At 37.9% G+C, this 19349-nt stretch overlaps 1 protein-coding gene across 2 annotated transcripts in view; it reads right to left on the bottom strand.

Annotated features, from left to right (window-relative positions):
- Nucleotides 1-2154: 2154 nt before the first annotated feature.
- Nucleotides 2155-19349, bottom strand: part of NELL1 (neural EGFL like 1) — an 865070-nt gene continuing 847875 nt past the window's right edge. For both annotated transcript variants that reach the window (XM_037027141.2, XM_073216324.1), the window contains 3 exons: nt 6526-6702; nt 3965-4189; nt 2155-2619 (listed from right to left, as the gene is read on the bottom strand). In XM_037027141.2, the coding sequence (XP_036883036.2) occupies nt 2569-2619; nt 3965-4189; nt 6526-6702 (453 nt within the window). In that variant the 3' untranslated portion in view covers nt 2155-2568. The remainder of the gene's footprint in view (nt 2620-3964; nt 4190-6525; nt 6703-19349) is intronic.

Raw genomic sequence — 19349 nt, 5'->3', positions numbered from 1 at the left:
ACTGGTTACAATGTGTATATTAGCATCTTTATATTTGTGACAGTACAGACAATGATTATGGTCTGTAAGGAGATAAATTTGTCAAATACTGTTTTGATTCATCAAATGGACATCTTTTTACACTGCAAATCATAGCATGAGACTTAAGCAGATTCCATCAGGAGATTTACCACCTTTTTGAAAAAAGGAACTTTTTTCAATTTCCTGATCAAGAAGGCATTTCAGGCAGTAATTTATTTTAATGGTATCCCCTAATGGAGTCAAAGATGGTCAATACCTTCTTAAGGCTCACATAATGGTGTTCTTTAAAGACTATTTTGTCCATTTTTAAAAATTTCCCCAGGAAAGCTTAGGAGAGTATAATGTCCTCAATTTTTTCATAAGAAAATATCATCCATTATTTTATAGGAAGTAAGCCCTGTATTGATAGGAGCTGTCAGTACTTTAAATCGTGCTACTAAACAACAGTAACATTTTGCCATCGAGGTAGCACAGATTAAATATACCCCACCAGGTCTAAAATGAAAAGAAAATACAAAGTCTTACAACTGCAGTTGTAAAACACCAGTATTTGAGGAGGAACCATTCATGCTAATGGCTCTGCAATAAAGTATGAATGAATACAAATTTTAAAAAAACTGTTAAACTTCAAAAATTCCTTAGAAAAAAATGGATAACACATTTCAAAATACACACCAGTGTTCAGTCATCTCTACACCAGAGGTTGGCAAACTTTTTCTGTAGAAGGCAAGATGGTATTTTTGGTTTTGTGAGCCACCTGGTATCTGTTAGAATTACTCAATTCTGCCATTCTACCTTTTCAGCAGTAAAGAATATGTAAAGGAATGGACACAGTTGTTTCCAATGAAGCAGGCAGAGGGCCAAACTTGACACAAGGAACCACAGTTTGCGAACCCCTGACCCTATACAAATGATTCTTGCAAGATCTTTGTCTTTCCAATGAAATTTGAAAGATATTTTATTAATGGTGTCATATTTTCAAAAGACTAATTTTTAAATTCTCCAAGATTATCTTAAGAGAATTAAAATGGAGATGTTTTCTCCTTTACCACACGTTAGCAGTAGTTGTCAAATGTAATATTTAAACTGAGATGATCATAATTTAGCACATGAAATGGATTTCATTTAGTGAGCTCCATCTTCACAAAAAAGTATTATCATCTCCATAGGACAAACATCAATGAAAAATGGTAACCTGAATTTGTAATTTTTAACTAATAATTCTATAAATATTAGGGATTTAAAATATTTTTAGCATGACTGACTTAAAAGTTAGGTGAATTTTAGGTGAATGAACAAAAACTCAGGAACTGGCTTGCTTCAGAATAATGCTGAATTCAGAAGCCTTAGGTATTACAAACCATTAAGATGTGATTTACCTGCAACTACAACCTATAATTACCTATAACTACAATTTATAATATATTATTTATTAATTAATTTATCTCAGCTCAGATAAAATGTCATTTGCGCATTTTATTCATTTTGAATAACTCTGTAACTGCCAACTCTTAAAAATATGGTAGCAGCTCAAATGAAAACATTCACTGCTCTAAAATAACTACTGAGCATACAAATGGTTTTTCTTAAAAGTGTAACCTCTGTCTTCTGAGAGGTTGTGTGGTTTAGTGGAGAAAAACACTGAATAGGCATTAGTCCTGGTTACCAGTTCCAAAATGTTATAAATTAATGAGATCTGAATAAATTGGTTGACTGAGACACATACATTTACTATCTGTAATGCAGGAATAATACCATTCACTTGTGCTAGATGATAACTTGTATTAATAGGCATGGAAGTCCCTTATAAGTTATTAATTACTATATAAAATGGACGCAAATACATTTTGTCTTTTAAAGCCAGGAAAGACGCCAAGCATTGCCACTGCTAAATTGTGGCTCAAGATTTTCACTTTGCAAAAGGGAAGAGAAAGTTCTTTTAAAATAATTACTTAGTTGTGTTTATGGTCTTTCCACTCTTTAACATGTCATAATTGTTTTCCCCTTGGTTAAGCTGAGTAGGTGGGCATCAGTTTGAAATACAAGTATGATACAATTAGACACTACATACATACATTTATCAAAACATTTCACAGGGATCTCAATATGAAGTATACAGTGGATGGGACAAAGTCACAACAGGCAACTTTATTTGTAGAATTTGATCCAAAAATCAGAAAAAATAAAATAAAAGGAGCCAAGTGTCTATTATATTTGTACACAAAATAAACCAAAAAATACATCAATTTTTACCATGAGATCATTTAAATGTATTTGCAGGTGATCTGATAAGGGAAACATGTGGTTTACAACACGGGAAACTTCTGTTAACAATCATAGACTTAAATGCACTGCACTGTAGGTCACCTAGACTAGGTCAGCAAGAATGAGCAAAGTGGTGGGTCCAAAAGGCACCCCCCAAACACCTTCCTTAGACGGAGACTTTGGGAACTGTCTGTGGTGAAATATACCAACGCCTGCTCTTTATCATGTTGGATGGTCATTTTGTCCACTTTTCTCCATGATGATGGATCCATTTTCAATACTTCAATTATTATGAAGACACTCCAAATCCACAGAACAGCAGACACTTCCATTCTGTGCACCAAGACATAAGCATTAGCTCACTGAGACAGAGAATATAAATTAACTGGCAGGTATGCACTCTTGTATTCAAAATACCTTCTATATTCTGAGGCAAACTCCATGAATGCTAGGCAGAAATTACCAGGAAAATGCTAGAGGAGCAGAAAGGAAGGAAGGAATCATGAGACCCTGCAGAGGAACCTCTTGCTCAGTTCTGCAGGCAGTGCAACTTCATGCCCTTGTCAGAGTTCAAACCATGTTTGGGAGGCCTCCCCTATACTTCCAAATTTTTTACACGATTTATTCACTCGAATTCTTCCAAATGAGATTCTTTTCAAAAATAAATCCCTGAAAGATAATTTGCCATTAATAAAGTTAATTAAAAGGACCACAAGAATCCAAAGGCAACTCCAAAATAGATTCCAGAAAGGTGTGCATATTAGGGATATACATGGAACCTCTCATGGTGACTATGAAGGGAACAGTACATACTTAGATGTATAAAGTACCAGAAATTCATTAAAATTCAATTATATGTATTAACATAAATATGCCTTTATAATCCCCCTAAATGAATCTCAAATATGACTAAAACTTTCCAGAAAAGAAAGAATCCACACTTATAAGAACCATAAAAAGGAACCTTCCACTGCTGTCTGAAGCCAAGATATAGTAAAACCAAATAGATAATTTTTTTAATGTACTGAATTATGGGAATCTTAAACAGATGTTTTGGCAGAGCTTTGACACCACCTAACATTTGCTTCATGTCAGCTATAGTCATAGCTCTTCCTTAGCTTTGAAGGGAAGAAAGGATCAGTTTTTAATTTTAAAGGCATATGAAGATGCCTCCTGGGAACTCCTCTTAAAAGCCAGGAGAATAATCACAATTAATTAAATCCTGCAGCAAGAGCTTCAGGTCCCTGTGTTAGGCACCATGAAAATTAAACAAAGCAAACAACTTCACAGAGCACTTTTTTTTCTAACATTGACATGAAAGAGCTCATAAAATTTTCCAGCATGAAAAGAGATCTTTTTTATTTTCTTTTCAATATTCAGGTCAAAATAGCTTAAATCAGACATAATTGGGCCTAGTGTTAATTGTTAGAATTCTGTAGTTTAAAGCCAAGAGAAAGGGAAAGGACTTTTTTATTCCATGTTCATTTGTAATTTGCCTTTATTCACCATGCAGCTATGATCCCGACAGACATATTAACCTCCTGCAAGAAGTAACCCCTGCCTGTGCCTCCAGCAGGCCCCTTGGAACATGCTCATCCAGAAGCGTCAGGAAGGGACCTTCTGCAAGTGTTCTCTGGCAGTTGCTCAAGGCCCGATTATCCTCAGGACATCCAATTACCTTGCATTTGCAGGTTGTGCAGGGAGATCCAGCCATTGTCCACACTGAGCCACTAAGTCTCGAAATGCCATAGGTGTCCAGGCAGGTTTTTCTGATGTCATGGGCAATGTTATCGGCCAGGCAGGGGTCACTGACACAGCGGGGGCAACACTCCCCTTCCAAGATGGCTTTGAACTCACAGTGCAAATTGGGGCACACGAGTGGCCAGCAATCTACCTCTCCTTCCTGTGGAGAAAAAGCCAAAAATCCTCCTCATTGTTCTTATGCACAATTCTGTCCCCAAAGCCCCAGAAGGGCAAAAAGGACACAGTAATTCTATTCACCACCCTCACCGAACATTCCTACTTTAGCACAATTACAGGTAGAATGTGCTTCCTCCTCAAGAGCAACTACAGACATCACCTCATTCAGGGTGCTCTGCTGACCCTCTGTACTGCAGCCCCAGAAAGAGTAACGTCCTGTGTGCCCATGGCAGCCCATAATAACTTCTATCCTGATATTTGGGATCCTTATCATAATCTTCAGTACAATTCCTGATTAAGTTTTGAGCATTAGGCTTTGAGCTTGTTTCTTTATCTTCTGGATGTTTCACACAGCTTTAGTCAATAAATGCCAGTCAAACAAACAAATAAAATGAATAGATGGTAAGGAGTAAGGAAGGTACTGTCTAGTGTATAAAGAGAAATTCATGTCTCTTAAGTCAAAGGGAGAACTTGAAGCCACCATAATATTTCAACAATTCATAAACTGAGCTGTCAGTATTCGATATAAAATTGAAGTCAGGCAATATGAGGAAAACCATTTCAGAAACGTTTTGGATGTGATATGTAGCTTGTGACACATCACTAATGTGTAGTTGTTATAGTTCACATGGAGAATCCATGTATCTCAGGATTTGGCAACTGTGGCCCCACCGAGCTGCCTATAGTAGGACTACTTCCCTGGGCAGCCTCTTCTTCTGTTATTCTGATACGCATTATAATTTATGTGAACTTATGTCTAACTATTCCATCAGCTTCACAAGACTATACAGCCTTTGGTTAGCTTCCTGATAATAGGCCGTGTCTATCATACCCACTGATATATCATCCAGAGCCTGGCACATATAAACACTTGATATTTATTAAATATGACCCACATTATTCTCAAATAATTATTGAGCTGTGTGGTTCAACAGCTTCAATTTTCTCAGGAATATTAACCATAGGGGCTGGGTACGGGAGAGGATACACTTTTGTAATTTTATGAAAATTTCATGTCTAACATTAAAACTAATTCTTCTGAGTGCCTGATGATTGGCATCTTGAAGAAGAAATTTTTCAGACTGATATGGAAGCTAATTCTATAGTTCTGTAGGGCTTGTTTGCCCTTGGATGGAAGTCTGAAAAAAACCGGCTGTGATTTGAATGTGTACATCATAATCCTCAGTATTAGGTGTGATTAAGAAGGATAGATTCTATTAAGATTATTTGCATATTCACCAGGGGATTTTAGAAAACCCGATAGAAATTTACAGCACAATTTCTCTGAATGCTTGTTTTCAGACAGTATCCACAGACTGAATCATTAATTTTAGCAAATGTTAAACTATGGAATGCAGCTAATAGTTTTTATTGCAAGTTAACTGAGTTATAATTTAGTTGACTCAGTTCTAATAGTTATGACTTCCTCACAGATGAAACATCATATTCACTATGATAATGTGTCTTAATTGGCTTTGCACCCTTAGAAATTTTTGTTTGTGGTACGCTTTGAAACAGAAAAAACCAGGTCCAGGGACTAAGCTTTTTCTCTGGACTTTCTCAAATCTGATTATACCATTAGTTATACCAAATTAGATTATACCATTATTAAGATCCAAAATATCCTTCATTTCTTCTACATGCAGGTTGAGTATCTGAAACAGACTGTTCAATCTAGGAAATAATATCAACAGTAACTATTGTGCACCAAGTACCTCCCATGTACCAGCTACTACATTTGTCCTCCTCATGTGTTCTCTAATCTTTACAAGATGACCCTACAAAAGATTTATAAGGGCGCCCTACAAAACAGGTACTCCCCCACCTGTGTACACTGACTGAGAGAATGATCAGTGTAATAGCAGGGCTACACAAGCAATAGCACATGGGAGAACCAGGATTGAATTCTAGGTCTCGGAGTCAATTCTTGACATTTCTACTATTAGAAGTTCCATTATCTCTCATATTGAAACCTTAATGGTTGTGTCCCCGCAAGACGTAAGATCCGGCTCTATGAGAACTACAAATCCTGGTCAAGGCTTTGAAAGCTTGGACTTGTCTTGATCTGGATTTGCTAAAAGTAGCAATTGTAAACATAATATGGGCCAAATCAGTCCCATAAATATGTTCTTTGTGTCTCACACAGTGTTTTTCAAAGTAGTATCTGAATGTCTTCAGGCAGACCATATACCTTTTAGCCACTGAATCCAATACTCCCTGCACAGGATCACAAACAGTGGGGAACTAAAGCCCACAGACAAATGAGTTTGCAACCCTCCAGCGTAAAGGGGTAACACCATCTAAAGAAAGCTCACATACCAGACACCGGCACTGCTGGCAGCTGTGAGTCCAGTTGTCTCCACTTCGATAGAGCTTCTGTCCATTTTGATCTAAACATTGACTTGTAACCCTGGTGTCACACTCTGGGCAACAGAAAAGGTCAACACTTGGATTCTGGCAATCGCAAGCTGTCCGTCGGCAGAGTATCTTCCCATCCTGTTTTAGAAATGAGGCGAAGGAGGTTTCATAACTAGGGGGAAAAGGTAGCTGCACTGTGAAAAGCAAATCAGATAAACACTTTACAGACCACAGAGGAAAGAGAGTCAAACTACTCCTCTGGCTGCCTCCCATTTTGTTCAAAACAGATGCACGTGTGTCCCTAATATGCATACACCGTGTCTTTCTATGACCTTGCCTGCAGAGTAGACCATGTCAACAAGGAGACATTTCTAAGTTTAAACAAGAAGTCAATGTGTTCTCTGAAACTCCTTTTTTCTAAATGTTTCCTAAAAATCACATTTCTAAGAAAATTATATAATTAAGCAACTAAAAATGCATGTATGATAAAAAAAACTCAGTAGAAAATCACACTAGTGTACTTTTCCCAGTTCATGATTCCACCTAACACCTTCAAATGTATTCATCTCATTTTATGTGTCTCAACTCTCAGAGGATGTATGACTATATCCTTTTTATAGAAGAATTAACCAAGACCTGAGAGGCCAAACGATTTACCTAGTATCATGGAGTTAGGAATTCTTTTAACAGCACTACCAGGTCTTTTGGTTTCAAAACACTTTTTCTTCTATTAAGCCTTCTTATATAACTTTTCTTCTATAAGCCTTTAGGTTGTTTATTATAAGGGGTTATAATCAGGTGCCACCTGCCACTTTGAGGCAGTTTCACAAATTACAGGTAGAGTTCAATTTCTGGAGTAATGGCCCTGAACACTTTGATAAAGACTCCAAGGTCAATAGCACTCAAATATTAAGATGAACATTCTGAAGCATGTCTCATTTATATATCTGTTGCTCACAGGAACTTCTCACCTCAGACAATGAAGAAGCTGAACATGTAAGACAAGACTTGTGGAAACCATTTATAATTATAACTGCATTGTTGAATATTTACAAAATCAAAGACTCTCAGGGCCAGAGGTACCTAAGGGGACATATCACCAAACCTACTGACCTACACTTTAATATTCTCTAAAGAAACCATATTCAAAAGTCATCAAGCTCATACTTGATGCTCTTGAGTCTCGAGGAACTCCCCACTATGAAAGGCATTCAAATTATATACATGTCTGAATGTTAAACACCGGACTTCTTGTTTCTATCCACTGATCCTTGTTCACACCCTTGGCAATCATAGAACTCCCAATCCCTCTGTCACATTTTCAACTCTTTTGTTTTCAGAAGATAGCTATGTGTGTCTACTGAATCATCTCATCTCTAGATTTAATATCTCTTCTTTTTCAACCAGTCCCCATAGTTTTGAATCCTTTCACTGTTATCATTGCCTTTTTCTTCAATAGTTACCTATTACAATAGTAACCTGGCATACAGTAACCTACTACAGTTACAATACTTACTTTGTGCCATTCATTGTGCTAACCCTTTTATACATAAGCCTTAACACATTTAATCCTGACAATTCCGTTGAGTAGAAATTTACATCTCCATTTCTCAAAGGAGGTAGCTGAGTTAGAGAACTAAATAGAATTCTTCACCAATGTCTGACTAACACAGAATGCATTGGGATTCATGGTCAGCTTGCTTCAAGTACTGATTTTGACACTTCCTTACTTACTTTGGTTATGTCATGTGTTGGCTTATATTGAGCTTAATGAAGACTAAAACCTCATTAAGCCCTGTCCCATCTTAGGAAGTTAGTTGTCTTGGAGCAGCAAGTATAATACTTGATATTTAACCCTACTGTATTTCACCTTTGATCCATTTCATCTTTCTTGACTGTCAACATGTTTTCTAAATGCTGTGTCTGTCATCCACCATCGTTTGTCCTCCTTCACAGTTGATGACATCTGTAAACTTGATGGACCTGCCCTCAGGGTCTCTACCTGCTTCATCGACAGTAGTGTGGAATAGGACAGGGCTCAGATAAGTTTGCTGTCAACTGCAGTGGAAATCTTCACATGCTTTACATTCTTTATGGGGAATGGCAAGGAGACATGCTGGCTATACACATAACAACAGGTTGAAAAATGCTTTTCTTCAAATCATGTGCACTGGTGTTTTTGCTATAAGAAATGACAAGAAATCATAATGTTCCAAAATATCAAGGGATGAAATATTACACACACACACAGATGAGCTAAACAGGTGATATGCCTCAGAGAATTTAGCTATCTGGACAAAGATTTGTTCCTATCCTACGAACCTTCCAATAATAAAACTTTGGCCTAAAGCGCATACACCATTATTTTGCTTGTGTTGTCATTACCCAAAATGACTCCTTAGGGATTTATTTTAACCAACAGAAGCTATGAAAAGTAGTGATAGCTACAATACAAAGCCAGTTTGTCATCTCAGCTACTGAGGTCACAATATTACTCTCCCCAAGTATATACAGAGGGACTAGGCCTCAGGAGCCCTCAATTTTTCTTAGATAATTATTTTTTATTGAAGGGTAGCTGACACACAGTATTACATTAGCTTCAGGTGTACAACACAGTGATTGAAGATTTATATACATGATAATTCTAGGTACCAGATATCACCATACCAAGTTGTTACAATATTTTGACTATATTCCTTATGCTATACATTACATCCCGGTTACTTATTTATTTTACAATTGGAAGTGTGTACTTCTTTTTTTTTTTTTTTTTTTTTGTGAGGGCATCTCTCCTATTTATTGATAAAATGGTTGTTAACAACAATAAAATTCTGTATAGGGGACTCAATGCTCAATGTATAATCATTAATCCACCCCAAGTCTAATTTTCATCAGTCTCCAATCTTCTGAAGCATAACAAACAAGTTCTTACATGGTGAACAAATTCTTACATAGTGAATAAGTTACATGGTGAATAGTACAAGGGCAGTCCTCACAGAAACTTTCGGTTTTGATCATGCATTATGAACTATAAACAGTTCAAATATGAATATTTGTTTGATTTTTATACTTGATTTATATGTGGAACCACATTTCTCTCTTTATTATTATTATTTTTAATAAAATGCTGAAGTGGTAGGTAGATGCAAGATAAAGGTAGAAAACATAGTTTAGTGTTGTAAGAGAGCAAATGTAGATGATCAGGTGTGTGCCTGTAGACTAAGTGTTAATCCAAGCTAGACAAGGGCAATAAAACATCCACGGATGCAGCAGATTTCTCTCAGAACAGGTGGGGGGAGGTTCTAAGCCTCACCTCTGTTGATCCCCAATTTCTCACCTGATGGCCCCCCTGCGACTGTGCCTGTCTTAGGTCATTCCTCCCTTGAAGAATCTTACCCGTCTCTGGCTAACCAGTCATCTTCCGGGGCCATACAGGGAAATGTAAAGGTGGTAAGTGAGAGAGAAGCCTTATTGTTTGAAAAGGTTAGTTTTTTACTTCTTTGCATATTTATGCCCTGTGGCTTCTATGCCCAGCATGTGTCTTGAGGTATCTTTACCACTGGGAAGAATTGTGATACATGGTAAATTCGATATGAGGCACGAATTCTATTTAGGGGTTGTAATTAGGAAGGAAGAAGAAAAGCTATAGAAGAAGCAGGCAGAAGAAAACATGGGAAGATTGATTATTTCTTTGACATATCTTCTTGTAGAGTAACTTCAGCATTTATAGGTTTTAAACTACTAATTAAATTGCACACACACATTAACATAATAGGAGTACAGTTACATAACCAAAACATACCTATAATTACCAGCCATCTCCAGGGAAACCAAGAAAACCAGTTAGGCACCTTAGGCATTTGTGAAAACTTATCTATGATATGGTGGATATTGTCCAACTGAACTTGAACAGTCTGAGAGAAATCAGACAAATTAAAACAACCCATTCCTGGGGACTGTTCACATCCCATATGTTCTTTTAACAGTAAATAGTCTGTAGTTGTAAGATTTTGGAGCTCTACAGTTTGCACTTCTCCTAATTCTTGGTTGAGTTCCAACAGTGTAGATCCAGTCAAATTTATTGTTTTACTGTATGCACAGGCCAGCTTAGATATCTCCTTCATTCCCATGGCAAGTCCAGGAACCAGTGGGATGAGTGCATTTATACCTGTAGCAGCATGTGGATCTTTGTTGGGGTTTTTTGATGATCATCTTCTGGCATGAGTCTTCCAGAGAGTGCTGATATTGGAAGTTCTTTTTCATATGGTATCTTAGTTCATTTTCTGGGTAGCCAAATTAGGCTTTCATCCTCTGTATAAACACAAACAAACCCTTTGCCTACACTTTTTTTTTTTTTTGAGAGGGCATCTCTCATATTTATTCATCAAATGGTTGTTAACAACAATAAAATTCTGTATAGGGGGGTCAATGCTCAATGCACAATCATTAATCCATCTCAAGCCTAATTCTCGTCAGTCTCCAATCTTTTGAAGCATAACAAACAAGTTTATACATGGTGAACGAATTCTTACATAGTGAATAAGTTCTTACATGGTGAACAGTACAAGGGCATTCATCACAGAAACTTTCAGATTTGATCACGCATTATGACCCACAAAAAATCAGGTCAAATATGAATATTCGTTTGACTTTTATACTTGATTTATATGTGGATCCCACATTTCTCCCTTTATTATTATTATGATTTCTATTTTTAATAAAATGGTGAAGTGGTAGGTAGATGCAAGATAAAGGTAGAAAACATAGTTTAGTGTTGTAAGAGAGCAATTGTAGATGATCATGTGTGTGCCTGTAGACTATGTGCTAATCTGAGCTAGACAAGGGCAATAAAACATCCACGGATGCAGAAGCTTTCTCTCAACACAGGGTGGGGGGGTGAGGTTCTAAGCTTCACCACTGTTGTTCCCCGTTTTCTCACCTGATGGCCCCCCTGCGACTGTGCCTGTCTTAAGTTGTTCCTCCCTTGAGGAATCTTACCCGTCTCTGGCTAACCAGTCATCTTCCGGGGCCATACAAGGAAATGTAAAGTTGGTAAGTGAGAGAGAAGCCATATTGTTTGAAAAGGTTAGCTTTTTACTTCTTTGCAGATTTATGCCCTGTGGCTTCTATGCCTAGCACTTGTGTCGAGGTATCTTTACCACCTGGAGGAATTATGATGCTCGGTAAATTCGATATGACGCACGAATTCTATTTAAGGGTTGTAATTAAGAAGGATTGCCTAAACTTTTCTATGCCCTTAATAACATTGTGTAGAGCTCATTGGAGGTCACCACAAAGGAACTGCTTTTTTTGTTTGTTTGTTTGTTTTTTTGTTATCATTAATCTACACTTACATGATGAATATTATCTTTACTAGGCTCTCCCCTATACCAGGTCCCCCCTATAAACCCCTTTACAGTCACTGTCCATCAGCATAGCAAAGTGTTGTAGCATCAGTACTTGTCTTCTCTGTGTTGTACAGCCCTCCGCTTTCTCCCACACTCCCATGCATGCTAATCTTAATACCCCCCTTCTTCTTCCCCCACCCTTATCCCTCCCTACCCATCCATCCTCCCCAGTCCCTTTCCCTTTGGTACCTGTTAGTCCATTCTTGAGTTCTGTGATTCTGCTGCTGTTTTGTTCCTTCAGTTTTTCCTTTGTTCTTATACTCCTCAGATGAGTGAAATCATTTGGTATTTCTCTTTCTCCGCTTGGCTTATTTCACTGAGCATAATACCCTCCAGCTCCATCCATGTTGCTGCAAATGGTAGGATTTGCCCTCTTCTTATGGCTGAGTAGTATTCCATTGTGTATATGTACCACATCTTCTTTATCCATTCATCTACCGATGGACATTTAGGTTGCTTCCAATTCTTGGCTATTGTAAATAGTGCTGCGATAAACATAGGGGTGCATCTGTCTTTCTCAAACTTGATTGCTGCATTCTTAGGGTAAATTCCTAGGAGTGGAATTCCTGGGTCAAATGGTAAGTCTGTTTTGAGCATTTTGATGTACCTCCATACTGCTTTCCTCAATGGTTGAACTAATTTACATTCCCACCAGCAGTGTAGGAGGGCTCCCCTTTCTCCACAGCCTCACCGACATTTGTTGTTGTTTGTCTTTTGGATGGCAGCCATCCTTACTGGTGTGAGGTGATACCTCATTGTACTTTTAATTTGCATGTCTCTGATAGTTAGCAATGTGGAGTATCTTTTCATGTGTTTGTTGGCCATCTGTATTTCTTTTTTAGAGAACTGTCTGTTCAGTTCCTCTGCCCTGTTTTTAATTGGGTTATTTGTTTTTTGTTTGTTGAGGCGTGTGAGCTCTTTATATATTCTGGATGTCAAGCCTTTATCAGATGTGTCATTTTCAAATATATTCTCCCATACTGTAGGGTTCCTTTTTGTTCTATTGATGGTGTCTTTCGCTGTACAGAAGCTTTTCAGCTTAATGTAGTCCCACTTGCTCATTTTTGCTGTTGTTTTCCTTGCCCGGGGAGATATGTTCAAGAAGAGGTCACTCATGTTTATGTCTAAGAGGTTTTTGCGTATGTTTTTTTCCAAGAGTTTAATGGTTTCATGACTAACATTCAGGTCTTTGATCCATTTTGAGTTTACCTTTGTATATGGGGTTAGACAATGGTCCAGTTTCATTCTCCTACATGTAGCTGTCCAGTTTTGCCAGCACCATCTGTTGAAGAGACTGTCATTTTGCCATTGTATGTCCATGGCTCCTTTATCAAATATTAATTGACCATATATGTTTGGGTTAATTTCTGGGGTCTCTAATTTGTTCCACTGGTCTGTGGCTCTGTTCTTGTGCCAGTACCAAATTGTCTTGATTACTATGGCTTTGTAGTTGAGCCTGAAGTTGAGGAGTGAGATCCCCCCTACTTTATTCTTCTTTCTCAGGATTGCTTTGGCTATTCAGGGTCTTTGGTGTTTCCATATGAATTTTTGAATTATTTGTTCCAGTTCATTGAAGAATGTTGCTGGTAATTCGATAGGGATTGCATCAAATCTGTATATTGCTTTAGGCAGGATGGCCATTTTGACGATATTAATTCTTTCTAGCCACGAGCATGGGATAAGTTTCCATCTGTTAGTGTCCCTTTAATTTCTCTTAAGAGTGACTTGTAGTTTTCAGAGTATAAGTCTTTCACTTCTTTGGTTAGGTTTATTCCTAGGTATTTTATTCTTTTTGATGCAATTGTGAATGGAGTTGTTTTCCTGATTTCTCTTTTCTGTTGGTTCATTGTTAGTATATAGGAAAGCCACAGATTTCTGTGTGTTGATTTTGTATCCTGCAACTTTGCTGTATTCCGATATCAGTTCTAGTAGTTTTGGGGTGGAGTCTTTAGGGTTTTTTATGTATAGTATCATGTCATCTGCAAATAATGACAGTTTAACTTCTTCTTTACCAATCTGGATTCCTTGTATTTCTTTCTTTTGTCTAATTGCCATGGCTAGGATCTCCAGTACTATGTTAAATAGCAGTGGGGAGAGTAGGCACCCCTGTCTAGTTCCTGATCTCAGAGGAAAAGCTTTCAGCTTCTTGCTGTTCAATATAATGTTGGCTGTGGGTTTATCATAGATGGCCTTTATTATGTTGAGGTACTTGCCCTCTATTCCCATTTTGCTGAGAGTTTTTATCATGAATGGATGTTGAACTTTGTCAAATGCATTTTCAGCATCTATGGAGATGATCATGAGGTTTTTGTCTTTATTTTTGTTGATGTGGTGGATGATGTTGACGGATTTTTGAATGTTGTACCATCCTTGCATCCCTGGGATGAATCCCACTTGGTCATGGTGTACGATCCTTTTGATGTATTTTTGAATTCGTTTTGCTAATATTTTGTTGAGTATTTTTGCATCTACGTTCATCAGGGATATTGGTCTGTAGTTTTCTTTTTTGGTGGGGTCTTTGCCTGGTTTTGGTATTAGGGTGATGTTAGCTTCATAGAATGAGTTTGGGAGTATCCCCTTCTCTTCTATTTTTTGGAACTCTTTAAGGAGAATGGGTATTATGTCTTCCCTGTATGTCTGATAAAATTCTGAGGTGAATCCATCTGGCCCAGGGGTTTTGTTCTTAGATAGTTTTTTGATTACCACTTCAATTTCGTTGCTGGTAATTGGTCTGTTTTGATTTTCTGTTTCTTTCTGGGTCAGTCTTGGAAGGTTGTATTTTTCTAGGAAGTTGTCCATTTCTCCTAGGTTTCCCAGCTTATTAGCATTTAGGTTTTCATAGTACTCACTAATAATTCTTTGTATTTCTGTGGGGTCCGTTGTGATTTTTCCTTTCTCGTTTCTGATAGTGTTGATTTGTGTAGACTCTCTTTTCCTCTTGGTAAGTCTGGCTAGAGGCTTATCTATTTTGTTTATTTTCTCGAAAAACCATGTCTTGGTTTCATTGATTTTTGCTCTTGTTTTATTCTTCTCAATTTTATTTATTTCTTCTCTGATCTTTATTATGTCCCTCCTTCTGCTGACCTTAGGCCTCATTTGTTCTTCTTTTTCCAATTTCGATAATTGTGACATTAGACATGGGATTGTTTTTCGTTTCATAAATATGCCTGGATTGCTATATACTTTCCTCTTAAGACTGCTTTTGCTGTGTCCCACAGTAGTTGGGGCTTTGTGTTGTTGTTGTCGTTTGTTTCCATATATTGCTGGGTCTCCATTTTGATTTGGTCATTGATCCATTGATTATTTATGAGTATGTTGTTAAGCCTCCATGTGTTTGTGACCCTTTTTGCTTTCTTTGTACAGTTTATTTCTGGTTTTATGAGTTTGTGGTCTGAAAAGTTGTTTGGTAGGATTTCAATCTTTTGGAATTTACTGAGACTCTTTTTGTGGCCTAGTTTGTAGTCTATTCTGGAGAATGTTCCATGTACACTTGAGAAGAATGTGTATCCTGTTGCTTTTGGATGTAGAGTTCTGTAGATATCTATTAGGTCCATGTGTTCTAGTGTGTTGTTCAGTGCCTCTGTGTCCTTACTTATTTTCTGTCTGGTGGATCTGTCCTTTGGAGTGAGTGGTGTGTTGAAGTCTCCCAGAATGAATGCATTGCATTCTATTTCCTCCTTTAGTTCTGTTAGTATTTGTTTCAGGTATGTTGGTGCTCCTGTATTTGGTGCATATATATTTATAATGGTTATATCCTCTTGTTGGACTGAGCCCTTTATCATTATGTAATGTCCTTCTTTATCTTTTGTTACTTTCTTTATTTTGAAGTCTGTTTTGTCTGATACCAGAATTGCAACACCTGCTTTCTTCTCTCTGTTGTTTGCATGAAATATCTTTTTCCATCCCTTGACTTTAAGTCTGTGCATGTCTTTGGGTTTGAGGTGAGTCTCTTGTAAGCAGCATATGGATGGATCTTGCTTTTTTATCCATTCTGTTACTCTGTGTCTTGTGATTGGTGCATTCAGTCCATTTACATTTAGGGTGATTATTGAAAGGTATGTACTTATTGTCATTGCAGGCTTTAAGTTTGTAGTTACCAAAGGTTCAGGGTTAGCTTCTTTACTATCTTACTGTCTAACTTAACTCGCTTGTTGAGCTATTATAAACATTGTCTGATGATTCTTTATTTCTCTCCCTTCTTATTCCTCCTCCTCCCTTCTTCATATGTTTGGTGTTTTGTTCTGTGCTCTTTTTAGGAGTGCTCCCATCAAGAGCAGTCCCTGTAGGATGCCCTGTAGAGGTGGTTTCTGGGAGGCAAATTCCCTCAACTTTTCCTTGTCTGGGAATTGCTTAATTAACTCCTTCATATTTAAATGATATTCGTGCTGGATACAGTAGTCTTGGTTGGAGGCCCTTCTGTTTCATTGCATTAAGTATATCATGCCACTCTCTTCTGGCCTGTAGGGTTTCTGTTGAGAAGTCTGATGATAGCCTGATGGGTTTTCCTTTGTAGGTAACCTTTTCTTCTCTGTGGCTGCCTTTAATACTTTGTCCTTGTCTTTGATCTTTGCCATTTTAATTATTATGTGTCTTGGTGTTGCCTTCCTTGGATCCCTTATCATGGGAGTTCTGTGTACCTCTGTGGTCTGAGAGGCCATTTCTTCCCCTAATTTAGGGAAGTTTTTGGCAATTATTTCTTCAAAGACACTTTCTATCTCTGTTTCTCTCTCTTCTTCTTCTGGTACCCATATAATGCAAATATTGTTCCTTTTCGATTGGTCACTCAGCTCTCTTAGAATTCTTTCATTCCTGGAGATCCTTTTATCTCTCTCTGCATCAGCTTCTCTGCATTCTTGTTCTCTGTTTTCTAGTCCATTAATGGTCTGTTGCATCTCCTCCATTCTGTTTTGAAGTCCTTCCAGAGCTTGTTTTATTTCTGTATTCTCCTTCCTTAGTTCTTGCATATTTCTCTGCAAGTCCATCAGCATGGTTATGACTTTTGTTTTGAATTCTTTTTCAGGAAGACTGGTTAAATCTATCTCCCAGGTTCCTTCTCAGGGGAAGGTGTAGCAGATGCTGAAGCTGTCTGGGTTAGTCTTGTCTTGATCATATTTTTTTGCCTTTTCATGTTGACAGGTGCTATTGACCGTCAGCTGGGAGGTCCAAACTTTTCACTTGCTACTGGCCTTTCTTTACTGGGACAACTGCGACCCCTACTGGCTTGTATTGGGTAATTGCATGTAGACTGGGTCTTTGTGTCTTGCCCGGCCGATATGGAGAAAACTCCCTTTCTGAGGTTGGGGCTTGCCTTAGGCTGCCGGGAGGGTAATGGACCTGTGGGGCTGTTTGGCTGTTTACCTCCATGAGGGGTCTCAGAGCTGTTGCCCAGGGGGTTAGTGTGCCCGGTTTTCCCTGTAATTTCCAGCCACTGGGCTGTGACCTTTGTTGTTTCCGTCCAGCTGTTATGTCCCTGTCCCTTTAAGACTTTCAAAAAGCACTCACTTTTCTTTTTCACAGGGGCATCAGCTTTGGAACCCGCTCAGAGGTCTTGCTGCCCTATTTCCCTAGTTTCCAGCCCTCCACGCATGCATTGTGTCTGCGCTCTGGTGTGGGTGGCTAGGGCTGGGTGTTTAGCAGTCCTGTGCTCCCTCTCCCTCCCACCGGGAGCTGGGCGGAGGTGTGCTCGGGTCCCGCCAGGCTTGGGGTTGTATCTTACCCCTTTCACCAATTGCTGGGCTCTCGCACGAGTGGATGTAGTCTGGCTATTGTCCTGTGTCTTCTGGTCTCTATTTTAGGATTAGTTGTATTTGTTGTATTTTCAAAAATATATATGTTTTTGGGAGGAGATTCCCACTGTCCTACTCATGCCGCCATGTTGGCTCTGCCCCCCAGGAACCCTCAATTTGTCCATGAACAATATCAAATACAGAGATAGACACTTTTAGAAGAGGCTACTGTATAATAGGCAATGATCCCCAATCAGAATATCAGATTTCTTCCCTTGTGCTGATGAGAAGAATGAATAAGTATAAGTGGATAGCCTCCAGGGTTAATGCAAAATAACACAATTTCATGTCTCATCAATTATACAAACATGCCAAATAGCCCCCTCTTAGTTTATGTCCTGTTCCAGAATGATACCTATGTTCACGTTGGCTTTTAAATTGCAGGATAACTGTCAAAATTATTTTTAATAATGAAAATGTCACAGGTGACTCCATTAATCCAATGAGAATGCCATTACAAAACCTCAGCTCACAGGGCACAAACACACTAGAATCCAAATTCGGCAAGAGAATGGAGCCCACTGATAGTGAGTCATCTTTCTCACCGTATCTTTAGGGTCATTTCCATAGTTTGACCTTTATCCCAGCTGGGGTGGTCAGAATAATCTCCACTTAAATGACTATGGTGTATTTGCTCACCCTACTGACATAAAAGATAAATGCTTTTATGCAGTTTCATAATGAAAGTTCAGCTATAAACAGTTACTAAGCATTGTAATATTTAAATTGCTTATGAATTTTAAAAAGCAGGAACACACATTTTTCTCAGCCAAAATAATGAATTTATTCTTAATATGCAATAGAAAATTATAGGTTATGCTATACATTACACATTATTTAATAGTCAACACATTGATACATTTATTCCAGATGGCCTAAATCACTTTTTTCTGTCATAATTTAGGTAAGGACTTAGGTAAGATTATTTGTGTAAATTGAAAATAAAGTGGAGTTTGGCAAACTGACAACCACTGAACAAATTTAGCCAGTTATTTGTTTCTGTAAATAAAGTTTTATGGAAACATAGCTTCCCTTGTTCATTTACATATTGCCTGCCATTATTTCACATAAAATGGATAATGGCAGAATTGAGTATGTAAAATAGAGACTTTGCAATATGCAATGCCTACCTGGTCCTTCACAGAAAAAGTTTTTTCATTTCTGATATAAAGCATAAAATTAGGAGTGATATTCTACAACCATATATTCTACCTTCTCACACACACATTTATTGGCTGTGATATACAATTCTTTCACAAAATACTAATTTTGATTTCAGGTTGTACCCACAACTAGTCGATTAGTCCACTCTCATTAGCACCTGGTATAGAAAATCTTTAGCAGTCATTTAATCCAACAATCTAATTTTAATGAAGAGGAAATGAGGTCCAGAGAGGGGAAATGATCTTTCTATGCAGCAAATTAATAACAGGAACTAGACCTCAATCTGTACTTCCCTAACAATGATTTTCCAATATGTTGCTTCCTTTTATCATGAGGAAGTTAGAAGGTTAGATAAACAGATTTTAGACAAGCTCAGATCAGTATTCTTGGGGCAATGGATCTCAAACTGTAGTCCTCTTACCAGCAG

Source organism: Manis javanica, chromosome 11 (genome assembly GCF_040802235.1).
Source record: "Manis javanica isolate MJ-LG chromosome 11, MJ_LKY, whole genome shotgun sequence".
NCBI classification, from domain to species: Eukaryota; Metazoa; Chordata; class Mammalia; order Pholidota; family Manidae; genus Manis; species Manis javanica.
This window is presented reverse-complemented; position numbering and strand designations above follow the sequence as displayed.